This window comes from Haliotis cracherodii, unplaced genomic scaffold, assembly GCF_022045235.1.
Source record: "Haliotis cracherodii isolate W230 unplaced genomic scaffold, xgHalCrac1.p SCAF_3, whole genome shotgun sequence".
Classification (NCBI taxonomy): Eukaryota; Metazoa; Mollusca; class Gastropoda; order Lepetellida; family Haliotidae; genus Haliotis; species Haliotis cracherodii.
In genome coordinates, this window is record NW_027266286.1 from 74,214,467 (window position 1) to 74,240,694 (window position 26,228).

General features: G+C 41.9%; 1 protein-coding gene across 1 annotated transcript; it reads right to left on the reverse strand.

Annotated features, from left to right (window-relative positions):
- Positions 1-5,937: 5,937 nt before the first annotated feature.
- On the reverse strand, positions 5,938-18,121 carry LOC139474258 (probable inactive peptidyl-prolyl cis-trans isomerase-like 6). The gene is made up of 8 exons (XM_071257188.1): positions 18,035-18,121; positions 17,436-17,528; positions 16,110-16,298; positions 14,172-14,234; positions 11,477-11,627; positions 9,619-9,675; positions 8,926-9,061; positions 5,938-6,980 (listed from the first exon to the last, which is right to left on the reverse strand). Exons 1-8 carry the CDS (start codon positions 18,116-18,118, stop codon positions 6,863-6,865), a joined length of 891 nt encoding a protein of 296 aa, XP_071113289.1. The 5' UTR covers positions 18,119-18,121; the 3' UTR covers positions 5,938-6,862.
- Positions 18,122-26,228: the final 8,107 nt, after the last annotated feature.

A 26,228-nucleotide genomic window follows, 5' to 3' on the forward strand; every position in this document is an offset into this window, starting at 1 on the left:
ATAAACTTGACATATAATGGAATCTGGAGATTTTGTTTTGACTACTGATAGTAAATACCATTTGTTACTTGAGAGCAGAATATGAATGCTATGGGACAATATTTCTAATTTTAAGAGATTTTTGACTATGTTATCACTCATGTCCCATCGACCAGAAATGGGATAACGCCTATAAACTTGACATATAATGGAATCTGAAGATTTTGTTTTGGCTACTTATAGTAAATAACATTTCAAACCTGTCAGCAAAGCCTGAATGCTATGGGTCAATATTTATAATGTTTAAGAGATTTTTGACCATATCATTACTCATGTCCCCTCGACGATAAATGGGATAACACCTATAAACTCGACAAATAATGGAATCTGAAGATTTTGTTTTGACTACTGATAGTAAATGCCATTTCTAAGTTGAGAGCAGAATATGAATGCTATGGGTCAATATTTCTAATTTTAAGAGATTTTTGACTATATTATTACTCATGTCCCCTCGACCAGAAATGGGATAACGCCTATAAACTCGACAAATAAAGGAATCTTAAGATTTTGTTTTGACTACTGATAGTAAGCCATATTTCTAAGTTGAGAGCAGAATGTGAATGCTATGGGTATTCATGCATTTATCAAAATTGTATATGCCTTCTTTATTATGTGTACTTGCTTTGTTTAGGCTTTGGTTAAAATTATTAAAGGTTAAGGTCTGTGTTCTGATATTTGCAAAACACATTTTAATTATTGTATGAGGCATGGTTTTCTCTGTAGACATGAAACTATATATGTACATCTTTACAAATACTGCCACATTAAATGTTAGTGCTATATATGTCAATGTTCAAGGTGACATTTGAGGTTATTGGGACACATGGTTGTATTAACTGTATTACTTGTGTAATGCAGAGACTGGGTTATATTTGGACGAAGAAATTGTGTGATGGTTTGGACTTGAAATACATGGTAGTTTTTTTAAGACATTTTGAGTAAATGGAAATGTTTCTGATTTTGCAAGTATTTTTAAACATTTGCTAGTTACATTGGTTTGCATTCTGAAAACATTTAATTCCCATGAAAATGATGTGTATAATGGTCTTTGTCATATTTATGTAACCTCCAGGTTTATGTTCATTTGATGTTAAGGAGCCAATGGCTATCATTATTCATCTGGCATTTCTTGTGTGTTAGAATATTTGGCTGACTTATTTCAACAGCCATAAAAATATATTTGTGTCTACCAAATTAAGCGCTTGAATACCACATATGATTATATTTAACATAATAATCATTTAGTCTACCTTGTTGCAATATGGTTTAGACCAGGACCCCAGCAATCTATTCTTGTCATAACAGGCGACTAAATAGATCTGGTTGTTAGATTTGGTGACTTTATTGATTGTGTGTCATCGTACCCCGATGGTGTGGATCGTTGCTCATAATAGGAATGACTGATTTGTCTGGTCTGAATTTGCATACAGGTGGCTGGAACATGGCTGAATATAGCAATAAACAAGAGTGAAAAAAATATCAAAAATATATGATCATGTAGTTTGCATATGTTGTTGTTAGCTAACAATTTGTTATATGTTTGTTTGTTTGTTTCTTATGTGCCTCAGATTTGTCATCAATAATATACATAGGGTGTTTTGTATTTTTGTAATAAAACACCTTCAATGAACTTCATTTCTTTTGTCATGTGAAGTGAATACACCAACAACTAACCCCAGGAGGTGATGGATGTCTACAATCTGACTTCTCACACAATGTCAACCTTGACAAATGTACCTTGAACAGCTCATCTATGTTCAGCTACATACACTTTTTTCTGGTATTAAGTTATCATTGCATGAATGTCCAATCGTGTGTAACAAACTAAAAGCCAATGTGAAGCTTACACCATCTCTAATTACACAAACATTATTTAGTTCCTACATAGGAGTATCCTCTTCTTTCTTCAGATTTGAACACACAATTTAACAGCAGACAAAATGCATGTATAAGTTGATGTAAAGAAGGTGTTCTATTCATGGTAACACACGTGCTTCACATCCTATGTATAGATGTGAGTGTAAAACTAATAATATACACAGATGTAGGGCACAGGTCCTGCTGACTGGTATGTGACTTCACCCCACCCACATGCAAATGTGTACACTTGGTGCCCTCTACAGTGATGTGACTGGCATTATGCTTATAGCAGCATTAAAACAAACTACCTCACTGCTGCCACACTTTACTTTATGTTTTCACGGGACGTCCCAAACACTTACATTAACTAATGATGTCTTATAAACCAACTGAGACATTTGTACTGTTTAATTTGCCTAACCTGTACAATGGGTAGCCTGTTACATTTGCACAAGTCTCGAAGGCAAAACGTATTAGTTTTAAATAATAATTTCTAGATTATGTAAAGAGAAAGAACATTTTGACGTTGGATTCATCTAGACTTGCCCACAATGAGTATAGAATTACAAGGAGCCATACTAGTAGCCTGTATACAATACTTCTAATGCATACCAAAAATGCAAAACTAAATTCCAGTTTATTGATTAAAAAAAATATGCTTTATCTGACCCTAACATGAACACCAATATAAACACCAGTTCCAACTGGTAAAACCTGCAAACAAAACAAAAACGAATTCAATATAATTTTTATGAATATACAATACTGATATTGATCAATCATCTTGTGTGGGGGTGACACATCACTTTCTGGTCCTCTTCAAACTATCTGATGGGGAATGAAAACCACTGACATTTAACCATATATATGTAATGAATATGAACACTACCAGCCTGGATTAGAATTTGAATTTTGAATTTAATGTTATACTGGATATTTAGAAAGTTATCGTGTCCATATTTAGCCCATCCAAATACACCACATCTGAAAACGCTGAAGGAAACAGGGAGTGCACGAGAAGTAGTTGGTATGGAACTTGATATATACGTTGCTATACGGGAGTTATGACACACTGCTAACGAGAAGGAATATTTCCTATTTTAATGCCCATTTCCCAGTGTTTATTTTCCATGAGACAATGGCAAAGTGGAAGGTGATACTGGGAAGAAAATTCCTTAAAATTCCCCACTTGCTTACAAAATACACGAACGTTTTTTACAAACAATTTGATTTATTTCCTCTTAGTTTTGCATAAAATAATGATAGTTTACAGATTGATAAAAAGGAAAGTTTCTTCAGGTTCTGCTGTACCGCAAACAATGCAGTCTCACTGCACGCTGTGTGTTGTCACAACACGGCAGAAGTTCGATGCACTTCCGGGTTCAGTTGAGAAGCAGTGCGTACGAAATAAGTGTCGTGTGCATACACAAGCCACGCCCACTCATGAATATTGTAGACTTAAGACCATTGTAGGTTTAAGGGCACAACACACGTGTATGATGTTTCTATAATTATCAAGTGACTACCCGGTGTCACGGGTGGCCCAGTCGTGTAGAGTCGCGTCCCTTGGGTACACCAGAATCCAGGTTCACATTCATTATGTTTCTAGGTTTGTAAGCATCATACCCATGCCTCCGCCTGAGACCTGCATCAATTCGGGCTATCCTCCCACATCACGCTGACAAGCCGTGATATAACTGGTATGCTGTTAAAAGCGGCGTTAAACCCAACTTACTTCCTCATTCACTTTAGCCGGAGATGAATTAACTGGAAAATGTGCAGATGTAATCTTTGTTTCGTTATCTAAAGTGATTCCATATTTTATACGTGTCATTCTTATATTTCAACAGACATTACATTTAGAAGACTTCAATACGAGTTTTCAAGTGTGTGGGTGAGTGGCTGTATGCAACCCCTAAAGATCCTGGTTAAAACTGATCACAACCCATGCTTGTCGTATGAGGCGACTAACGGGACCGTGTGGTCGGGATCAGCGACTTGGGTTGATGCATTTTATCGTATCACAATTGCGTAGATGGATGCTCATGATGTCAGTCAGTGGATTTTAGTTATAATTCTGTTCCAAAAGTACATTTAAGGATGGTCAGGGGGCACGGGAGGACCAGTCTAAGGCGCCGCAATTCGCTGTACAGAGTTGCGTCCCTTGGGCACACCAGGAACCGGTTCGCCCTGATTATGTTTCCAGCTTTGTCAGCACCATACCCGTGCTCTTGGTTTTCAGCATAGTGGTAAACGTCCGAGACCTGCATCACTTCGGGCTTTCCTCCCACATTAAGCTGACACGCCTTGTTATTACCGGAATACTGTTAAACCCAACCTACTCACACATTCGAGATGTTTGAAGGTGATATGTTGTTTTCAGGAAAGCTAAATGTGGATGATCTTGATCAACTGATGGAAAGACGAGAAGCCCAGAAGCTGCTTTCAGATCATTTCATGTCAAAAATATAAGTTGATTGGTCAATTCATTTCAGGCGATTCAACTGTGAGGGTGGCAGAGGTCTGGAGAAGCATCCAGGCCCTAATGGATTCAGGTAATTAAACCAGCAAGTAAAATAGAAGTGGTTGTTGTAAAACATATCAAACAAAGTGAGTGAGTGAGTGAGTGAGTGAGTGAGTTATACGCTGGTTTGGCACCATCAGATGGAGTACACTGCTGTCAGATCAATAATCACCTGTGACTCCAGCGCCTGGGACCACAAGGCCACCTGTGACTCCAGAGCCTGGGACCACAAGGCCACCTATGACTCCAGCGCCTGGGACCACAAGGCCACCTGTGACTCCAGAGCCTGGGACCACAAGGCCACCTGTGACTCCAGAGCCTGGGACCACAAGGCCACCTGTGACTCCAGAGCCTGAGACCACAAGGCCACCTATGACTCCAGAGCCTGGGACCACAAGGCCACCTGTGACTCCAGAGCCTGGGACCACAAGGCCACCTGTGACTCCAGAGCCTGAGACCACAAGGCCACCTATGACTCCAGAGCCTGGGACCACAAGGCCACCTGTGACTCCAGAGCCTGGGACCACAAGGCCACCTGTGACTCCAGAGCCTGAGACCACAAGGCCACCTGTGACTCCAGAGCCTGGGACCACAAGGCCACCTGTGACTCCAGAGCCTGGGACCACAAGGCCAACTGTGACTCCAGACCCTGGGACCACAAGGCCACCTGTGACTCCAGAGCCTGAGACCACAAGGCCACCTGTGACTCAAGAGCCTGGGACCACAAGGCCACCTGTGACTCCGGATGTTGGATCCTGGGAAGAAAAGGCCTCCATGGCCTAGTGGATAGAGCGTCTACCGGAGACCCCCTCCATGGTCTAGTGGATAGAGCGTCTACCGGAGACCCCCTCCATGGTCTAGTGGATAGAGAGTCTACCTGAGACCCCCTCCATGGTCTAGTTGATAGAGCGTCTACCGGAGACCGCCTCCATGGTCTAGTGGATAGAGCGTCTACCTGAGACCGCCTCCATGGTCTAGTGGATAGAGCGTCTACCTGAGACAGCCTCCATGGTCTAGTGGATAGAGAGTCTACCTGAGACCGCCTCCATGGTCTAGTGGATAGAGAGTCTACCTGAGACCGCCTCGATGGTCTAGTGGATAGAGAATCAACTGGAGACTGCCTCCATGGTCTAGTGGATAGAGCGTCTACCTGAGACAGCCTCCATGGTCTAGTGGATAAAGCACCTACCGGAAAGCGTTAGGTCAGAAGTTGGATCCTGAGTTGCGTCATACCGCAGATGTTAAAAAGACGATAGTTGTTACAATGTCTGGCGCTGGGCATAATGGTCAACTCGGAATCAGTGTATTGTGTCTGGGTAGTGGTGTATCCATGTGTTAACTGCGGCATGGTATCTCAGTGTTCTAGCAAAATAACACACACACACACACACACACACACACACACACACACACACTTTGGATGCAACTTTAAACCCTCTTTCATTTCACTTATGAAAAGAATATAAAAAACACCTGCAAGTTGATTTTTAATCCAATATGAAATATATACAATATTAAAAACTATATGACAATGCAAGAAGGCAATAAAAACATGTCGAAATGAACAACCCACTTTTCCTGTTCTCAATTAGGCTTGGTTCATGGATCTGCCAGTTTTAAAAATATACGATTCAGAGGAAAAACATCAGAATGAGAATATTTCATTAACTGAGGATGGTAAAGATCATTTTGACAATAAAACAAGCCAAGAATTTATTTGATGAAAACAAAATTCTTTTAAAAAAATAGTCATTTATCCCTAGCGATCCAAATCAAACTTTAACATGAAACAACCAGTACATTGCCTTTTATTTAATCTGTTTGGTTGACCTACCAACAAAATCTTTCCCAATATCTTTCCAAATATGTAAACCAAAAAATGGAAATGTCAAGCCTTAAAAATACATCAAGAGTAGATAGCAATGCCCAGTGACACCATGTTAACCAATCTGATCTGACCTCTCCCTTCTGTATGCATTATTCCAGTACCAAGATCAGATTTACAAGTTTTGTTGATGACCTATGTGATTCTGGAATCTACTAATGCACTCTAAACTCAAATGTTTACAGATGTTTTTTTACAAGTTCTGTTTCATTCAAAATGACCTGTCCTTGCTCACTGACGCCTACTCTGTCATGTTCTCCATGAAGACGTTATTTCATGTGTCAAATACTCCAATTAAACCCTTCTCATGGACTGGTTCCTGGTTGTATATGCATTGCATCACTTTTGTGATATGTATAGATATATTTTTGTCTGAATCTATTTTTATCAGACAGCCATGTTGGGATAGCTCTTTTATAGTGTTTCTTCTATTTTTGCATATGGTTGCTGGTATGGACATTTATTTACATCTATTTTCGAATAAAAACGTAAAACATGATCTCAATTTGGCCTTATCACATGTAACATATCTCAAGAACATATTTCAAATGATCTCAAAACTCATATTTGCAGACCCCACAATGAGTGACCTTGACCTCCTGGTTGGGTCGCTCGTTCATTGTTTCCTGCTGCTCCATCTTCCTTAACGTCTCCGTGCCCTCGATCACCTGGCTGCAACACACCAACATCACAATCATAAACACATGTGCAACACGCCAATATCACAATCATAAACACATGTGCAACACGCCAATATCACAATCATAAACACATGTGCAACACGCCAATATCACAATCATAAACACATGTGCAACACGCCAATATCACAATCATAAACACACGTGCAACACGCCAATATCACAATCATAAACACATGTGCAACACGCCAATATCACAATCATAAACACATGTGCAACACGCCAATATCACAATCATAAACACATGTGCAACACGCCAATATCACAATCATAAAAACATGTGCAACACGCCAATATCACAATCATAAACACATGTGCAACACGCCAATATCACAATCATAAACACATTTGCAACACGCCAATATCACAATCATAAACACATGTGCAACACGCCAATACCACAATCTAGACACATGTGCAACACACCAATATCACAATCATAAACACATGTGCAACACGCCAATATCACAATCATAAACACACGTGCAACACGCCAATATCACAATCATAAACACATGTGCAACACGCCAATATCACAATCATAAACACATGTGCAACATGCCAATATCACAATCATAAACAGACATGCAACACACCAATATCACAATCTAAACACACATACAACACGCCAATATCACAATCATAAACGCCGCACTCAGCAATATTCCAACTATATGGTGGCGGTCTGTAAATAATCGAGTCTAGACCAGACAATCCAGTGATTGAAATCATGAGCATCAATCCACGCAATTAGGATATGATGACATGCATCAACCAAGTCAGCGAGCCTCACCACCCGATCCCGTTAGTCGCCTCTTACGACAAGCATAGTCTCCATTTGCTGAAGACCTATTGTACCCAGGATCTTCACGGGTCCCATGCTTTAACAAATGGCTGAATAACTAATTAGATAGGTATATAATCATTCGTTTGTTGTACTGAATAACCAAACAGCACAATAAAGACGGATCATTGGGACATTACCACCATGTAGGGATTCAAACCCAGACCCAATGGTAGAGACAAGTCTATCACTGTGTCACGAAGCCAACACCAGGCATAGAAATAGATTTATTTTCAAGAGTGCCATGAATTTAAGGGAGTTAACTGACTCTAAAAGTACAGTTTCCATCCTTGCTAAACTAGGCTGGAATTTCTGTGCTCGATGGTAGCATCCCCAGTAACCATTACGAGTTTTGCCCCTCCCATGTCCCTCCTACTGACTAATCAGATTCCATCTCTCACAACAGTTGCATTTGCTTCAAACAAATTGGCGCGCCCTGAGACGATCTGATCGATAATCAAGGTCTATATTGTGATAAAACAGGTCTTACTTCACAAAGTGCATCAAATCAAGTGAGCACCTTGATTAAGAACATGAAAAGATTTGGAAAATATCTGTTGACGCCAAGTTGGCAGTACATATGCTTTACAAATCCTGCAATCAACCAAAATCTGCACAGCAGTTGACAAATCGAATGTCAAGTTTGTTACGCTATTTTGACTTGACTATGCATAGACTGGTTAGTCCAGCCAAACTATAAGTCCATAATACCAGCCCTGTTTGGCAAGGGTGGAAACTGGACTTCTATAGTCAGCTATTTCCCTTGCATTGGGAAGATGAGTCATACTGTGCAATTATCATGTTTCTCTGCTCATTTTCCATGTGTTTGCCCTATTTAATTTGTGACATTCAATTACACTGCAAACACGAAAAATATCAGGTCGGTCCTTTGGAATTTAATTCCTGAATCTCAGGCTTATCTTGTGAATCATACTGTACATTAACATGCTTATTTACCATGTATTTCCAAAGTTTAATTTGTGACAGTACATTCTTGTACATCGAAACAAGATAACATTTCTGAGCGTGCTCAGCTCCCTGGGGAGTATAAAAGTACTACACTGCTTCTACTGACCCAAATGCAACATATTTTGTATCCATCCATTTTGCTGGCTGGAGCGTGATGAAGAACTGGGAGCCGTTCGTGTGTCGATCTTTGTTGGCCATGCTGACTATCCCTCGCTTGTTGTGGGGTACTGAGAAGTTCTCATCTGTGAAAGATAAAGACCAATGTTAGGCTGCCTTAAAACTTTACCAAAGTCTGCAACCACAATAGGAAATACCACGTAGCAATGACATGTGTATATGTCTAGAATCATAAAATTGCCATGACTCTTAAGATGCTCAGCTTAAACCAGCTTTTTCCTACTCTTATGTCAATGGTGAAGGATATCGTGATTAAACAGTTACGTAATTTCTAGCGGTATCAGCATGCCATCTCACACCCAGCGCGGATAGATTTTTTTGCACAAAATAAATCACTGGATTGTCTGGTCCAGAATCCATTATTTACAGGTTGTTATCTTCCAGCTGGATTATTGCTGAGTGTGGCGTTAACCAACAAACAAAAAAGTAACTTGAAATTACAAACTGTTTACCAAAATTATCTAAAGGCTGGGAGATGTTTCTTACCTGGAGCTCATTAAGAAAAAATTACTTTGAACAAATATCAGAAAACCTGATCTCACCTCATGCAACGAATCATTGTTATTGTAGAATGACACCTCCTGTGTTTTGCGTGATAGTTTGCTTGTCTAATTAGAGTTACCTTCAAAGGCTGGCCCGTAGATAGACTCGCCTCCATTTCCTCTACCATGGTAAATATCTGGAGAAAATAAACAATTCCAACTTACAGAACATTTATCTAACTACACTAGCCCCAAAAGGAACTGCATATGATAAAACCCTATGCACAATTCCTCTGGAGCCAACTTTGCAATAGACTCTTGTTAAGTCAATGCTGAAATGACAAAAAGACATCACTAACAAAAGCAGAGCTTCCAAATACATGTACATCCACAGGTAGATGTTTCATATCGCTGACACACATACACAGGTTAGCTGTATCATATTTGAGGATCAGATTATCACAACAGAAAGATAGATGGCCTTGACAAGTAAAAGCTGAGTCCCCATCATTTGAAAAAAACTTGCTTTCAGATACAGCATATGTTAATGTTTCTTAATGTGTCTAAAATCTTGAGTTACAGGTATCAAGTAGTCTTTGACATTGTGGCTTTATACATGCAGATATGGGCTGTTGTGAGGGAACCAGGTTTAATTGACAAAGGAATGAATTTGAATATTGTGCAGTCTGATAAACTTGCCGGAGTTATCTCCCTTCATTTCCTAGTAAACTCAATAGTGCACACTTTATGTGTACCTTCTGATGTAATGTTGATCAGTTATTGATACAAACATGTACTTTTAAACACAGAAGGAACACCAGAACCATTCTGTACCACAAACGTTTGCGTCTGCTACTCCAAACATAGCACGTAGCATCATTTTCAGCAGATTTTCATGTTATTATATGGACTATTACCAGCTAAGCTAATACTAGAATGAACAGATTTGTACTAGACTCGGGCTTCGGACGAGAGGCTAAAGACGCAGACTGCAGAACTGTGGACACTGGTGTATATACCTGATCAGTATAGTCCCATGTTCCTTGAGTAAGCACATTAGCTGCAGCCAACATACCTGTGATGTCATATGGCGTGTGCACATATTGTGATGTTTACAGTTAAAAGTGTGGAGGGAGATGTGGTGAGTAGATGTGCATCGCAGAGCTACTGATGCAGGAGTGACAGACATAGGCATGCACATCAAGGATGTCACATGGACACACCCATCACGGTCACCCTGTGCTTGCATATTTCAACTTAGCCTGGGACAAGTCCAAATTTACTACCAGGTACCCGATCCCCCATTACCCAACTACCCTGGAACCTGCTGTACGTCTGAAGAGTAGGGTAATGTTCAATTGTAAATTGTTTTACCAGAGCCCTGGCAAAAATAATGTAGATAGACATAAAATGATTTGATCATGCGTACACTGAAGTAAACAAGTTCCTGCTTTACTGGAATAATATGCCTCACGTTGCACAACAGTAAATACTGGATTGAAATATCGAGAAGTCAAAATCAAATTCGCAACTGTTTTTATTCAAGTGTGACCTGACCATCCTATATAGAAGCAGAGAATGGTCTCTGATAGAAGACCATATTAAAGTGTCTAAAGAATACAGTTTGTTCTTTCCAAAGAAAAGAAATTAGCTAGTTCAAGCCTTTTGTAATTGTCTTCAAAACAGCCCTGCACATATGCTGTCATGACAGTGAATTTTTGCATTTGATTGAAGATGATGTCATCCATTGTCCAAAACATTATAGAAGATTGTATGCATCTTTGTTCTGAACACTGACAGCAAGCTAGGGGCCCTTCAGTGACCAGGCCACCCACTTCTTACAAATAAAATACTGGTAATGTGGAAATGAATCTAACTCTGAATTATGTATTATCTGTCCGTCGTGAATCAAAATATTTAGGACTTACAATATTAATTCTCTCAGGACAGATAATCCATAATTCTAGGCTATTCTTCAAGTAGTCAGGCATCAGTTACCTCCCCCTTGAATCCAACCATTGGGGACGATTCTGTGAAACAAGGAATTCTTGTAGGAGAGCTTGTAGTGTGATTCAGGTGACTCTCCCTTCTCCCCCGTGCACAAAGCCTTGAAGTTGGCACATGTTTTCGGAACATCTTTGCTGAACAGCTACAACAGGAACAGAGATTACACTTTGTCTGGAACATCTCGGTAACACCAGCAACAAAAACTCGACATATAGTTCTAAACTGAAAAAAAAAACTTGGAACCCATTAACCAGTGTAACAAATACTTCATAGAAAATAGAAGTTTTAAATGAACATAACACTATACATCAAGGTTTTTTATTGTATTTTTTAACACAGTAGCGTAAATAATTGAAATAGTTCAATAACTTAGAATCAAAAATCTTAAAAGGGAAATTGAACACGAAAATTGGAACTGTCACGTTGTGCACCCATGTTGACGTGTAACGAGAAAATCAAGTAACTTAAAGGTTATAAGGTCAAAAATGTTCTGTTGGCAAATTTTAAAATGTCCAGTCTGCACTATTTCAAATCGGACATTTAGCAGTCACAATCGGACAAGTCTGGTGCACAAACCGGTTTCCGGATCACTGCTTGTAAGCCTTTAAATGTGTCACTGAATGACAAAAACAGTGAATGAGTTTTTTTATATATGATTCACGGGTGCCAACAATCTGTGTAACAGTCACGATGCTACCTACATTATGCCAGTGACTGCTGCAACATGTAGAGTTTCTTATTACTAGAGTGAAGCTGTTGTGCCATGACACATCCTCTACCTCCAGGGCGTGCTACACCTGCACCTACCCCTGGATCCCTTCCCGTGGTATGTGCGACCTCAAATTACCCGCCCTTGATTTGTAGTATTATTTTAACAAGCAATGAAATGTCGAGATAAGGAAATGGATAATAGAGGACTTGCCACCGCCAGTTTTAATGCACAAGAAGACCACCAACAAGATTTTGGAGGATTTTTCTTTTGCGAGTAGATCAGTTTTTCAATGTTGAATTTCTTGCAAACTCTATTGTAATCAATGCAACTCAGGTAACCCTGTTGTGTTGATATCACCATCCAAATTTGAGGCTTGTTTGTAACTCGCAATCTGATTGGTCAATTAGACTGAGTAGTGTTGCAATATCCAATAATGACTGGTCCCTATCACACAATAATGATTGATCCCCCCACTCCGGTCAGTTGTACTTGATCACGTAGGTGGCTACAGAGTAAAGGAGTAGCCTTGACCTCTGTTGATTGATGGCTTGTGGCAGCCAATGTGGCAGCCAATGTGGACTGCTCCTGTTAGTTTTCATCCCATCCGCCTACTTATGATGAACCCATTAAGCAATAATCACCACACCTATATGTATATACTTATCCTCACAGTTTGATTGGCTTCATGTCCCATTGGCTTCCACCTCATGTGTGTTCTGTCCATCATATTGTGACAGTATTATCAGTATTGTCATTACCTACTCATGTTAACCCCCCTCACGTATGCAATTGTTAAAATAGTTACCGTTAATCCTCCACCTACTATATATATTCTGTGCCATGTTCATCGTTCAGTCTTGCTTGACAACAGTATAAGGATCCATACCAAAAAGCTTCCTTCACAGTAACTTAAATTAATAGCATTTAGTCATAAGAACAAAATGCCTTTATGTCAGGCTTGGCACCAATGCTAATATTATTACAGCTAAATACCTCCATTCCGTGCGGCTATGTGCTGATTTGCATGGTGCCATCGTGTCTGGCCTAGATCTGCTCTTGCCACGTCCGGTATAGGAGCGTTTGTTTATATTTTCTATGACCTCACGCAGCACTTGCACTTTCAGCCGTACAACATATATTCGCGCATTCATCTGTAGTTTGTTGCACCCACCCTCCCTGTTATCCTTAATTCCAAGTTATTCAAGCTTTGCAGTTGTCAATTTGGTGGAACTTTACTGGAGCATTATGTTTGTATATAATGATGTGGTCATGAATAAAATGTTGCGGATGGGCAGGGTGCTGGTGGACTGCATTACAAGTTACATTTGACAACTTGGGTTACATCCCAAATTATAAATTATATAGGATAGGGTTGCCGGCTTTACAGCAGGAACCAATTTATCCATTCTGCTTTACAGAAGATGACTTAGTGTCCGCTTTAAGGCGGATGGTCAGCTTGGCAACAATAGTTGCCCTCGCTCATGGTTTGGCAATGGTACTTGCCTGGCAGCGCTAGCTGCATAGCAACAAGGGTTGCTTGGCAACGGTTGTTGCAGGGCAGCGAGCACTGCATTGGTAAGCAACATGGGTTGCTTGGCAACGGTTGTTGCAGGGCAGCGGTTGCTGCAGTTGGGGTCGCTTAACAGGGGTTAAGCTCATTTCTGCAGTCCACCAGTACCTCCACATCCGGGACCATTTCATCCAAATAATATCTCTTGTCTTAATTTCAAGTTCCTCTATCATGCCTGATAGCAGAGCCTGTCATAATGGAGCCATGTCCTTATACATAAAGAAGTTGTTATCCATTAATTGTCATCCTTCAACTTCTAAGTCATGCTGATCAAACAAGTCAACTATAGGTCATCATGCAAGATTATATAAGAAATGAGAAATAATGTATTAACCATAACATGGTTCAAGTCAGAGAAATCTAAACCAAACTGCATGCATGTGAAAACATTATAGAATACTTGCCTCTATGACTAATCTCCCAGCTGGCTCGTTGCCAATCTTCACATCCATGTACACAAAGTCATGCTGAAAGAACAAAGATGATGTGAGACTAACTGACTTGCACCGGCTTCCCCATCATCACATAGTGTTGTCTACAGTGAAGCCTTCTTAGTACTGACCTTGTTAATCTGAAAACACTACTTTAGGCTTACAAAAAAAAATAAAGAATTGGTTCTCAGGCAATGACTTTTGAAAATAAAGTGCGAGCAGACAGTGTGTTATTGTGTGTGTTTTTTGTTGTTGTTTTTTTTTGGGGGGGGGGCCTTATTCAAACTAGTATGTAACCAAATAAACAGTCGTGTACCATCAACCTGAGAAAGGGCCTCCCTACATAAACAAGCATACATACTCCTATTGCCGCCATGACCATAACACAAGATGTGCAGTAAAGCAGCGCACATGTAAAGGGAAGTAACTGTGTGCTATACTGGATCGTGTTGTTTTTAAGTATTAGGATTAATTTTTTTTATAATGGAAATAACGAAATGTGCGGCAGACTTAATGATGAGAACCAAGACTATTATTTTTTCATCCGTACAGACAAAACTTATTGGCATGTCTTAATTAATACCAAGTAATTCATCTGGTAGATTTTACACCAAACGGTCCCATCCAGATTAATAAGGCATCACTGTATATCACACACTGAACAGATGATCCTTTGACTGGCACAAGCTTGCATGTCGGGAATTGTTTTGTTTATAGTTTGACGCTGCAATATTCCAGCTATAGGAGCGAGGTCTGTAAATGATACAACCTGGATCAGACAATCCAGTGATTGATATTGTGAGCACCAATCCATGCCATGGGGCATGCTGATGCTAAGTAGGGTAGTTAAAATATGCTGAATCTCCATCAACTTGAATACTTTTATATTGATTCATTACATATCAAAACATTATATTACATATCAAAACATTATATAGTCGGGGTGCCGTTGTACAAAGCGATCATAGAGCTAACGACTTACAACAGTCGTAACTTGAATAAAACATGTAACTGTCTTTAAAAGTGACAGGCCTGCATTTTGTAACTATAAATAATCACTCTCATTTTTTACAGATTTACTTTGTTCTGTGCTGTTAACATCAATCTCATTAAAATCAGATCTTAGTTCTCACTACCGCTAAACAAAGATCAGAGGACATCCCATTACGGGTCACGTCAGACCGACCTTGCGCGACCTTTGACCAATGGAATGACCAATCAGAAGGCAGCTTTCTCGTGCTTTACGGCACTAATTGCAAATTGGCGATTACGCTTCGAAACGTATTTTGACAAATTTTTGAATTACAAATTTGAAACCTAAACAAAAGAACATTCTGGAATAGGTAATAGATGGTCTAGATCTAGATTGTATGGATACAGTCGTTAAACCCGTAACTATCATTCAGAGTTAAAGATTTCGAGGCTGCATGATCAGAAATCACATTCCAATTGTCACTTTCATAATCTGGTATGCGATGCTCTGATTAGTCAGATGAAAGGTCGTTCTGAGGTGACCCGTAATGGGATGTCCTCAGATCTTTGTTTAGCGGTAGCCAGAACTGAGGTGTGATTTTAATGAGATTGTGTTAACATTCACAGCTTCATAATCACTGAGGTAGCCCCTGCTCTCAGGTAAGTGAGTCCCATGTCAATGTCTCATTCAAATTTGTCAGTATCGGGCAGGTTGGAATCAATTACACCTGTCCCGACAGACACGTTACCAGCCTCGGGAGAGCTGCAGACAGCTATGTCAGACACTGAGGAGGTTTAACAGGTTAAGAGTTTTTTTCTTGAAAAATATCACTTACCGGTACAAAAAAAGTTAAAACGAGAGGCATGAAATAAGCCTATGTATAAATGAGTAATGTCTGGCAAGTCCCACTGAAACAATACTATGATGCTAGTACTTACATCAGTTGAATTGAGGTGCTTTTTGTACCCCTCCTCTGTGAGAGTCTCATACAGAGCTTCTGGTCGGAACTCCTCAAAGCTGTAGTTTTCCTCCGCCCAGAGGAGGAAGTCCTCCGGTCCACCTATCAGCTGCCCATTCACAAAAGCTATTGCCTTGTCTTCAAATACCCACGCTTCACCCCTCAGTTCCTGAAACAAACGGTTTGCTAACTTCAGCTTTCATCAGTGTTTCGACTGGCTCCGTGGTCTAGTGGTAGAGTGTCTGCCCAGAGAGCGGAAGGTCCGGGGTTCGATCCCCAGTCACGTCATACCAAAAGACGTTAAAAGATGGTTGTTACCCTGTCTGGCGCTCAGCATTAAGGGGTTAAAACAAGGACGGGTTGGCCTGGAGTCAGTATACTTTGTCTGAGTGGGCTATTCATGTTTAACTGCGGCATGGTATCTCAGTGAGCTAGCACTATAAATCGGCATCAGTCCAGACTAGTACAAGCAGACACACACACACACACACACACGTACATGCACGTCGCTATATAAGTGCAATAATCTTGGATGCGACGTTAAACCCCATTTCAGCTCACCTCACCTCACCTCATCAGTGTTTCAGCTACATCATGACATGTCAGCCTCGTGCGGAAGCAAAGCTTTAATAAGCATGGTATGATGAGAATCAAACAATCTGACCACTTTCCTGAAGGCCAAGGTCACTGGTATGCATCCCATCATGGGATTTAAAACACTATCATGTGATAGGCAACAGTGAGTGAGTGAGTTGGGATTAGCACCACTTTTAACATTATTCTAATTGTATCACAGTGTATCAGATTAATGAGGGAGGAAAGCCCCAAGTGATGCAGGTCTCAGACGTTTACCACTTCGGTGAAATGCACGAGCACGGGTATGGTGCTGACAAACCTAGAAACATAATCAGGGCGAATTGGGATTCGAACCCACAATCATAGGTTTCTTTCGTGCCCAAGGGACGCAACTCTGCACAGCGAATTGCGGCGCCTTAGACGACTAGGCTGACAGGCAACAGACTATAGTCATTTATTTGAGGGGGAAGTTTTATCTCCTCACGAGTCTAAAATTCAAAATTCTTGCCAATTTATCAACTTCTAACACTTTGGTATTCCGTGCTCACGTTCCAACACAAAGTTGCTTTCACATTACAACCTGAGTGTGAATATTGTTCTGTAGTTTCATGTTATCATTTTTCTCTTCGGTAATAGAAATATGCTTTATTATAATATTTTAATAGTCTCACACATGAAATTGCTTTCATAGTAAAAGAATGTCTGGAACAGAACTATATTTTCACTTTACCTTTTTCTTTTCAGTAATGAAAATGTCCCAGTCGAATTCCACCATGCCATAAATAACTGGAGCCTCAACCTGTGAGTCTTTTGCGTGCAAATCCTGAAAAGTAGCAATATTGAAATAGGTTTCACACAGGATACCCAGTCCAGTGGTTAGCCATATGATATATTGTTTCAGACTGAGACAAAAACTTTTGAATCTACAGCCAAAACCTGCCACTTGACATCATTTACAGTATATCTTAGTGTTAATTTATCGAATAATATTAACAGAGCTATCTTCAGACAGCCTGAAGGTTTTCTTCTGTACATCTCTTACAAAAATATGTAACGATGATTGCATATTGCATAAACATAGGCCTACACATGCAGACACTGGTGTAATTCACAGTCTTCTGTCTTAAATGCTACTGAATATTTCGATTTCAGATGATTACAGATTTATTTTGACAGTATTCAACTTCAACTGTTAGAAAAAACAACACTGTTAGTCGGTTGTTACTGTTATGATCCTAAGTTCTGTTTCGCGATTTTTATTTTAAATTCATTTTAATGTGCAAATAATATAATTCTTATTTTATATTTAAATAAAACAAATTCACAAACCTCTGCACAACATTTTGCTCTGACAAAATTGACATCATTCAAGAGTCCAAAAACTTCGATCTTCATTGCTCCGTCGGACGCCATGATTGTTGTTGTCCATAGAAACAATGGGCGCACAACTCTAAATTTCCAACGCACACCTTGGACAACTCCCCGTGAGCCTTAGCAAAAGAAGCGCACATAAAATAACACGGTTGTTACTCTTCAAGCGGTAGTTGTGACGAAGACGCACTTTTTTCAAATACACCCAGAAGTAAGTATCCATACACCTTGTTATACCTTTGCTGTAATGGCGTACGCATATCTATACTGATCAAATGTCACTTAGTGACACTTCAGCTTTCAGTTTTAGTTCTTATTGATATTATCAGTGAATTATTCATGACGCAGCGAAAAAAAACAACTTTGGAAGACGAAGTACAAACCGCTTATATATACGTTTGTTATATACAAAAAACATCGATTATTGATTGTTCGTTTGTACCAAATGTTTGCCCCGTGCTTGTGAGTTTCACCACAGTGGAAACGTCTAAGGCCTGCATCAGTTCGTCTTTTCCCACACAGCAAAGGTACACCTATTGGTACATGTATGACTGAAATACTGGTAAATGGGCGTTAAACAACACTCACTCACTCACTCACTCAGTCACTCACTCACTCACCCACCCACCCACCCACCCTCCCACTCACCCACCCACTCACTCACTCACTCACTCACCCACCCACTCACTCACTCACTCACTCACTCACTCACTCACCCACCCACCCACTCACTCACTCACTCACTCACTCACTCACTGAACACCTGAACAGCAACACTTAACAGCCAACATTCAAAACATATTATCTGACAATTTATTTTGGAAAGTAAGACACTTGTCAACTGCGCTCTTGTATAGGTGATAGATCAAAGATCCCCTTATCAGCGATATGAGATGGTACTACCTGGATATTGTGGGGCCAACGCTCGGGGCAAACAGGGATCAACAGCGGCTCTACACGTGAATCATGGTATTGAACATTTACTCAAGTGCTTTGACCATACCAGGAGTCCCTGAGACTGTATAGCGACCACAGCGGCGGTAGTTATGATGGCGGTGATGGTGCCGAAATCGTTTTTATTCAATTGTTCCTTTCCATCTATCAATCGGTCCCCTAACCACCACCTACATACACATCAATCTTCACAACCAAACACCCAACCCTCTGGTCTAGCACGCTTCCCATCCACCTTACTATCTATGCAACCATCCACCCACCCACAAACCGACTAATCGATTCATCATCCCCCCGCCGAACTATTTAACAAAACCACTCAAACATCGACCTATCTATCCATCATCCATCCACCGACCTATCTATCCATCATCCACCCACCGACCTGTCTATCCATCATCCACCTACCGACCTGTCTATCCATCATCCATCCACCGACATATCTATCCATCATCCAACCACCGACCTATCTATCCATCATCCACCTACCGACCTGTCTAGCCATCATCCATCTACCGACCTATCTATCCATCATCCATCCACCGACCTATCTATCCATCATCCATCCACCGACCTATCTATCCATCATCCAACCATCGACCTATCTATCCATCATCCATCCACCGACCTGTCTATCCATCATCCATCCACCCACCAACCTAACAATGAAAACCACTCATCCACAAACCTGTCTATTCATCCATCCACTAATTTATCTATTCATCCATCCATCTACCAACCTATCTACATACCTATTTCTTCATTCACCCATCCATCAACACATCTATCTGTTCACCCATCCATCAGCACATCTATCTGTTCACCCATCCATTTACCGATATATATATATACTCACTCAATCAGACAGGCACGAGGCTACCTCCTGCACCGCAGTCGCTCGTGTTTCATGCCGACATGTTATATTCGTGTTACATTGTAACAATGGAGGCAATTTACAGACCACAACAATTATATTATGCCTGCCCCTTTTGTCTGCTCCCGTACCAGATTAAATACGATGTGTATTTATTTTTCTATACCACAAAAATGATTTCCCATCCATGATATATGAGTCCATGCCCGACTCCATCGGACCCCCATCCACCAGTTCACAGTAGCTCCTAATCCCTAGTCTCCTATACCCCCAGCCTCCTATACCCTGTAGCTCCTCGCCCTTGGCTCCAGCCTCCACTACCCTGTAGCCCCTCGCCCCTAGGCCCCAGCCACCTCTACCCTGTAGCCCCTCGCCCCTAGGCTCCAGCCTCCACTACCCTGTAGCTCCTCGCCCCTAGGCTCCAGCCTCCACTACCCTGTAGCTCCTCGCCCCTAGGCTCCAGCCTCCACTACCCTGTAGCTCCTCGCCCCTAGGCTCCAGCCTCCACTACCCTGTAGCTCCTCGCCCCTGGGCCCCATCCTCCACTACCCTGTAGCTCCTCGCCCCTTGGCCCCATCCTCCACTACCCTGTAGCTCCTCGCCCCTGGGCCCCAGCCTCCACTACCCTGTAGCTCCTCGCCCCTAGGCCCAAGCCTCCACTACCCTGTAGCTCCTCGCCCCTAGGCTCCAGCCTCCTGTACCCTGTAGCTTCTCGCCCCTAGGCTCCATCCTCCACTACCCTGTAGCTCCTCGCCCCTAGGCTCCAGCCTCCACTACCCTGTAGCTCCTCGGCCCTAGGCTCCAGCCTCCACTACCCTGTAGCTCCTCGCCCCTAGGCTCCAGCCTCCACTACCCTGTAGCTCCTTGTTCCTTGGCTCCAGCCTCCACTACCCTGTAGCTCCTCGCCCCTGGGCCCCAGCCTCCACTACCCTGTAGCTCCTTGCCCCTAGGCCCCAGCCTCCACTACCCTGTAGCTCCTCGCCCCTAGACCCCAAGCCTCCACTACCCTGTAGCTCCTCGCCCCTAGGCCCCAGCCTCCACTACCCTGTAGCTCCTCGCCCCTAGGCTCCAGCCTCCACTACCCTGTAGCTCCTCGCCCCTAGGCCCAAGCCTCCACTACCCTGTAGCTCCTCGCCCCTAGGCCCCAGCCTCCACTACCCTGTAGCTCCTCGCCCCTAGGCTCCAGCCTCCACTACCCTGTAGCTCCTTGCCCCTAGGCTCCAGCCTCCACTACCCTGTAGCTCCTCGCCCCTAGGCCCCAGCCTCCACTACCCTGTAGCTCCTCGCCCCTAGACCCCAGCCTCCTCTACCCTGTAGCTCCTCGCCCCTAGGCTCCAGCCTCCACTACCCTGTAGCTCCTCGCCCCTAGGCTCCAGCCTCCACTACCCTGTAGCCGCTCACTCCTAATCTCCCAGACCTCAGCTCAGTTTAAACCCCACCCTAAAGAGCTCTAACCCTTAAACACCACGAGACTTCTATCCCAAAGATCGCTGCGCCATGTGACTTCTAACTCTAGGACCCCCAACAACCCGAGAGCTCTACCACTAGGACCCCCACAACCCGAGAGCTCAACCCCTAGGATCCCCACAACCAGAGAGCTCTACCCCTAGAACCCCTACAACCCAAGAGCTCTTCCCCTAGGACCACCACAACCCGAGAGCTCTACCCCAAGGATCTCCACAACCCGAGAGCTCTACCCCTAGGATCTCCACAACCCAAGAGCTCTACCCCTAGAACCCCTACAACCCGAGAGCTCATTTTAACCAGTTTGGTATATATCAGAAATTCGCTTCAAAACTGTTTGACCTGAGTAAAACATACAAACTTACGTAGTCAGAAAGCGTGCTAGTATTCGATTTCTAACTGGTGACAACTTGTTAAAACAGAGAGAGCCTGTCAATTAAAAACTCCCAGCTAATCGCGAATATTGTATTGATTCTACACAGTTCTGATAGAGTGGTTCTTTATTTGATGCTAAGTCTATTAACCACCACCCTTAGCTCTTTTACCCACGAAAATATGAAACTCGTAAAGATAACGAACATCAATCACATAGATATTGTTCAGCGGAGCTGACCCGTTTCTCGTCGCACAATGAGCCACGTGGGGGGCACGGCAAAGATTCTCCACCCGCCGGACTCACCCCGAAGACGTGATAAGAAATAAACAAGATATCGACAACGTTTGAAGTGCGTAATGTGCTGTATGAAGCGTGGGGAGCTATATTGTCGGGGGAATGAATCAGACATGAAATATACACACCATGAATGCTCTGTTATATGTTTCGATTAAGCAAAACACAGCGTATGTCCAGGAGAAGGAGACACAATTGCGGAGTTGAAAGTATAGCACATGTGTGACGTCATTCTATTATTTGAGCACTTCAGTAAATGTTCAGGAAAGGACAGGAACCGTTGATTGTGTTCTCTGCCGCTGTTGCACGAGCGCCGTCACGAGCTAATCTTTACAATGCATGGCACACGACTTTTTAAATGTTTTGAGTGAGTGAGTATGGTTTTATGCCGCTTTTAGCAATATTCCAGCAATATCACGGCGGGGGACACCAGGAATGGACTTCACACATTGTACCCATGTCGGGAATCGAACCCAGGTCTCCGGCGTGACGTGCGAACGCTTTAACCACTAGGCTGCCCGACCGCCCCTTAGAATGTTTTGTCAGTGTACGAGTAGGGATGTGTTTTGTGAAGAATAAAGCACGACTCCGAGGTTATGGTCGAGCACAGGACCTTAAGTAACTTATAATAATAAGAAAAACTCGTAGACGAGGCCGAAGGTTCCATTTGTGAAGGCCTTGCCTGCAAATTTGTTTGTTATTATTATTAGATATTGGCCGATACTCGATTGCCGAGGTTTTACTTCCTCAACAATAACCGAGGAGGGGTGCTTCATCTCACTTATAAACCTAAATGCAAGATAAATAAGAAAACATCGAGAAATGTTATGGTGAAACAATACAGTGTGTCGCGGTATAAAGGAATGCGATCAAAGCGTGCGAGAGAAGAAACAAGTGCAGCAAAGACAAACCTAAGTCATGATATCTAAAATTGACCGCCCTTTCACCACTTTTTCCCTGTGGCTAAGTGGGAAAACAGTGGGTTAGAAAACTAAATACGATATGTGAGATTACAGGCTCGATTACTGACATCCATAATAAAGTTTCATTTCTTGTCTGCGATTTTAGAACATTGGACGTTTGAAACTCTAAGTACAAATTTCATCTACTTCTGAACTCATCAGGTCTTACTTACAAAAAGTAAAACTTCATACCTAGATTGAGGTTTTACCAGGAAAAAGTAAAACCTCCCATGAGGTGAATGCGAAATAGTGATATTCCTACAATACAACAGGTAAAAGTGGCAGTATGTTTATAAGGTGAGGTGAAATGGGTCCAAGATTTTTGCACTTATATATATGGGTCCAAGATTATTGCACTTATATAGCGACGTGCATGTACGTGTGTGTGTGTTTGTGTGGCTGCTTGTACAAGTCCGGACTGATGCCGATTTATAGTGCTAGCTCACTGAGATACCATGCCGCAGTTTAACATGAATATCCCACTCAGACACAGTATACTGACTCCGAGCAGACCAGTCCGTGTTTTAGCCCCTAAATGCCGAGCGCCAGACAGGGTAACAACAAGTACCATCTTTTAACGTCTTTTGGTATGACGCGGCCGGGGGTATGTTTATAAGAATAGGGGAAGATCCTCGTAACTTTCTACCGAGTATCCATGCAAACAAAGGATGCCATTTTAACTGAAACAAATTTCATAATAGTGTTATGACCTCGGCCAAAAGAACCCCCAAGAGAACATTAATACAATGTTTAAATCAGTGGAATGAGACAATATACCAGGCGATGTTATCTTTCTGTCAAATATTTTCAAGCCTAATGTTTATTTTTATTTCTTGTTTAAGGCCACAACACAGCGATTTTCCAGCTATATACTCGAGCCTGGACCAGAAAATCTAGAGATTGATATCACGAGCATCGATCTACGCAATTGGGGTACGATGACATGCATCGACCAAGTCAGCGAGCCTGACCACCCGATCCCGTTAGGTCAACCTTATGATACATATGTATATCTTTAAGTGTTAGTTTTCTTTGCATTCGCAGGACACAAAAATACTTTTATTTTTAGTTCTGACCCCCAACATCTAAAGCATCTCGTGAGAGCTAACTGAATCTGGGATCAGTGACCAGACTCCGTGATTTGGATGATTGTGTGTCATCGTACAGACCTGGTCGACATGGATTTCAACTTCTGTATTGTTTCAACACGACGTATCGATAAAGTAAGACAACACTGTCTTCTTTGGTGGTACAGCTTCTAAACGCCACTTTAAATGTCAATCTGGTCCGGACACGATTATTTACAGGCCGCATAGGCAAATCGACAGGGGACGACGCCATTTGCCATCGTGGTTAAAGCGTTCGCTCGTCAGGCCGAGACCTGGGTTTGATTCCCCACATGGGTACAATGTGTGAAGCCCATTTCGTGTGTCCCCCGCCATGATATTGTTGGTATATTGCTAAAAGCGGCGTAAAACCATACTCACTCACTCCAAGACAACTGACGTTATACTATATATTAAATAACTTTATATCTTACGAATACGATAGCTATGTCACAATTCTAAATGCGTTTTGAAATAAGGACTGTGACTTCGAGAAAGTATTCATTAGTAGTGAAACCACAGAAGTTGTCCGAGCTATGCAACCTAAATGATTGCCGCACACATTCCCAATCTATTGAAACATGATATTTATGACTTCTGAAAATATGTTTGGGGTGTTTGAATACTTAAATGAATCCCGTTACCCTGGTCACAGTCTTATCGAGGTGTAACGTAATTATAATAATAAACATTAAATAATAGAATGTTATTTCTTAATTTATAGCTAAAACAGTACTCAGAATCGGAACTACAGGAACTACTTTCTTTGATGCGCACAGATTTTATCACCCAATCTGTCGAAAGTTCTAAGGAATAATTGCCCCTCGAAGCTCATCTAAAGGCTGTGGTACAGAGTATTTTCGTACTCAGTTTACATGTGATTGCGGGTTAATTGCCCCACCCGAGCTCATGGTCACACCCCCCGCTGAGAATTGTGTTAACAACAAAAATCAATACCGTCTTTATCGAAGCAAATCCTGGTGAACACCGATTAGTCGTAGACAATCAAACAACCATTAGTTTACCATCAACGTTTGGAATAGGAAATAAGTCCATTACAATCATAGCATTAATACAAAACTCTTCACCCGTGCATAGAAATGATTCTAGAGAAACCGAGAACAATAATATAAAGATGTATTAGGGGAGACAAAATCACCTCTGGTGAAATTTGATGCTAATCAGATTAAAGTGAATCTATTCACACCCTGTATGGAGAGAAGCTAAAGACATCCAACACACACATTGACAAACAGTCTGCACCATGCCGTACCTGTCATTGCTGTCGAGGTTTGCATAGTACCACTGGATTCTCGTAAGTCTTTCAATCCGACCAAGATAGGCCCATGGGGTGATGTGGTGGGGGTTGGGGTTGTGGTGGGGGTTGGGGTTGTGGTGGTGGCGGAGCTGTTCCCGAAAATGCTCGAAAAATTATGTTGTCAACAAGCTTAACACACCCGTGAAGATTCGGGTTAGAAAAGGTCTTCAGCAACTCATGCTTGCAGTAAAAGGCGACTATGCTTGTAACAGACGACTAATCGGGTGGTCAGGCTTGCTGACTTGGTTGATGCATGTCATCGTATGCCAATTGCGTGGATCGATGCTCATGATTTCAAACACTGGATTTTGTGGTCCAGATTCGATTATTTACAGACAGTCGTCATATAGCTGGATAATGCTGCGTGTGGCGTCTAAAAACAACCAAACAGGCTTAAATAAAAACATAAATAGTACACTGGGCATACTGGATGTTTTGAAAAAAAGAGCCTCAGTGGTAAGTGTTTGATTTCTCCTATGAGAGAAATATGAATATTTTTTAAGCATTGACTGGAAAAAGTATTTGGTCAAAACAACGCACACGACACACCGGGGTCGGTTGGTCCGTCCCCTGCCACTGCGATGCTTTTTTCACATTTCACCGATGCCATCCCCTCTTAACTGGTTGTATGGCAAGTTGTAATTCACCGATAATACTCCCCAGTAACTGGTTGTATAACAAGTTGTATTTTATTCTGCAACGACGGCTTTATGTGTTTACAGCCGTTAAATAATTTTACATCTTATACAACCTTGGAGGTCGTTCGTACAATGTCGACGTATGGAACGCTTCTGGTTGACTCAG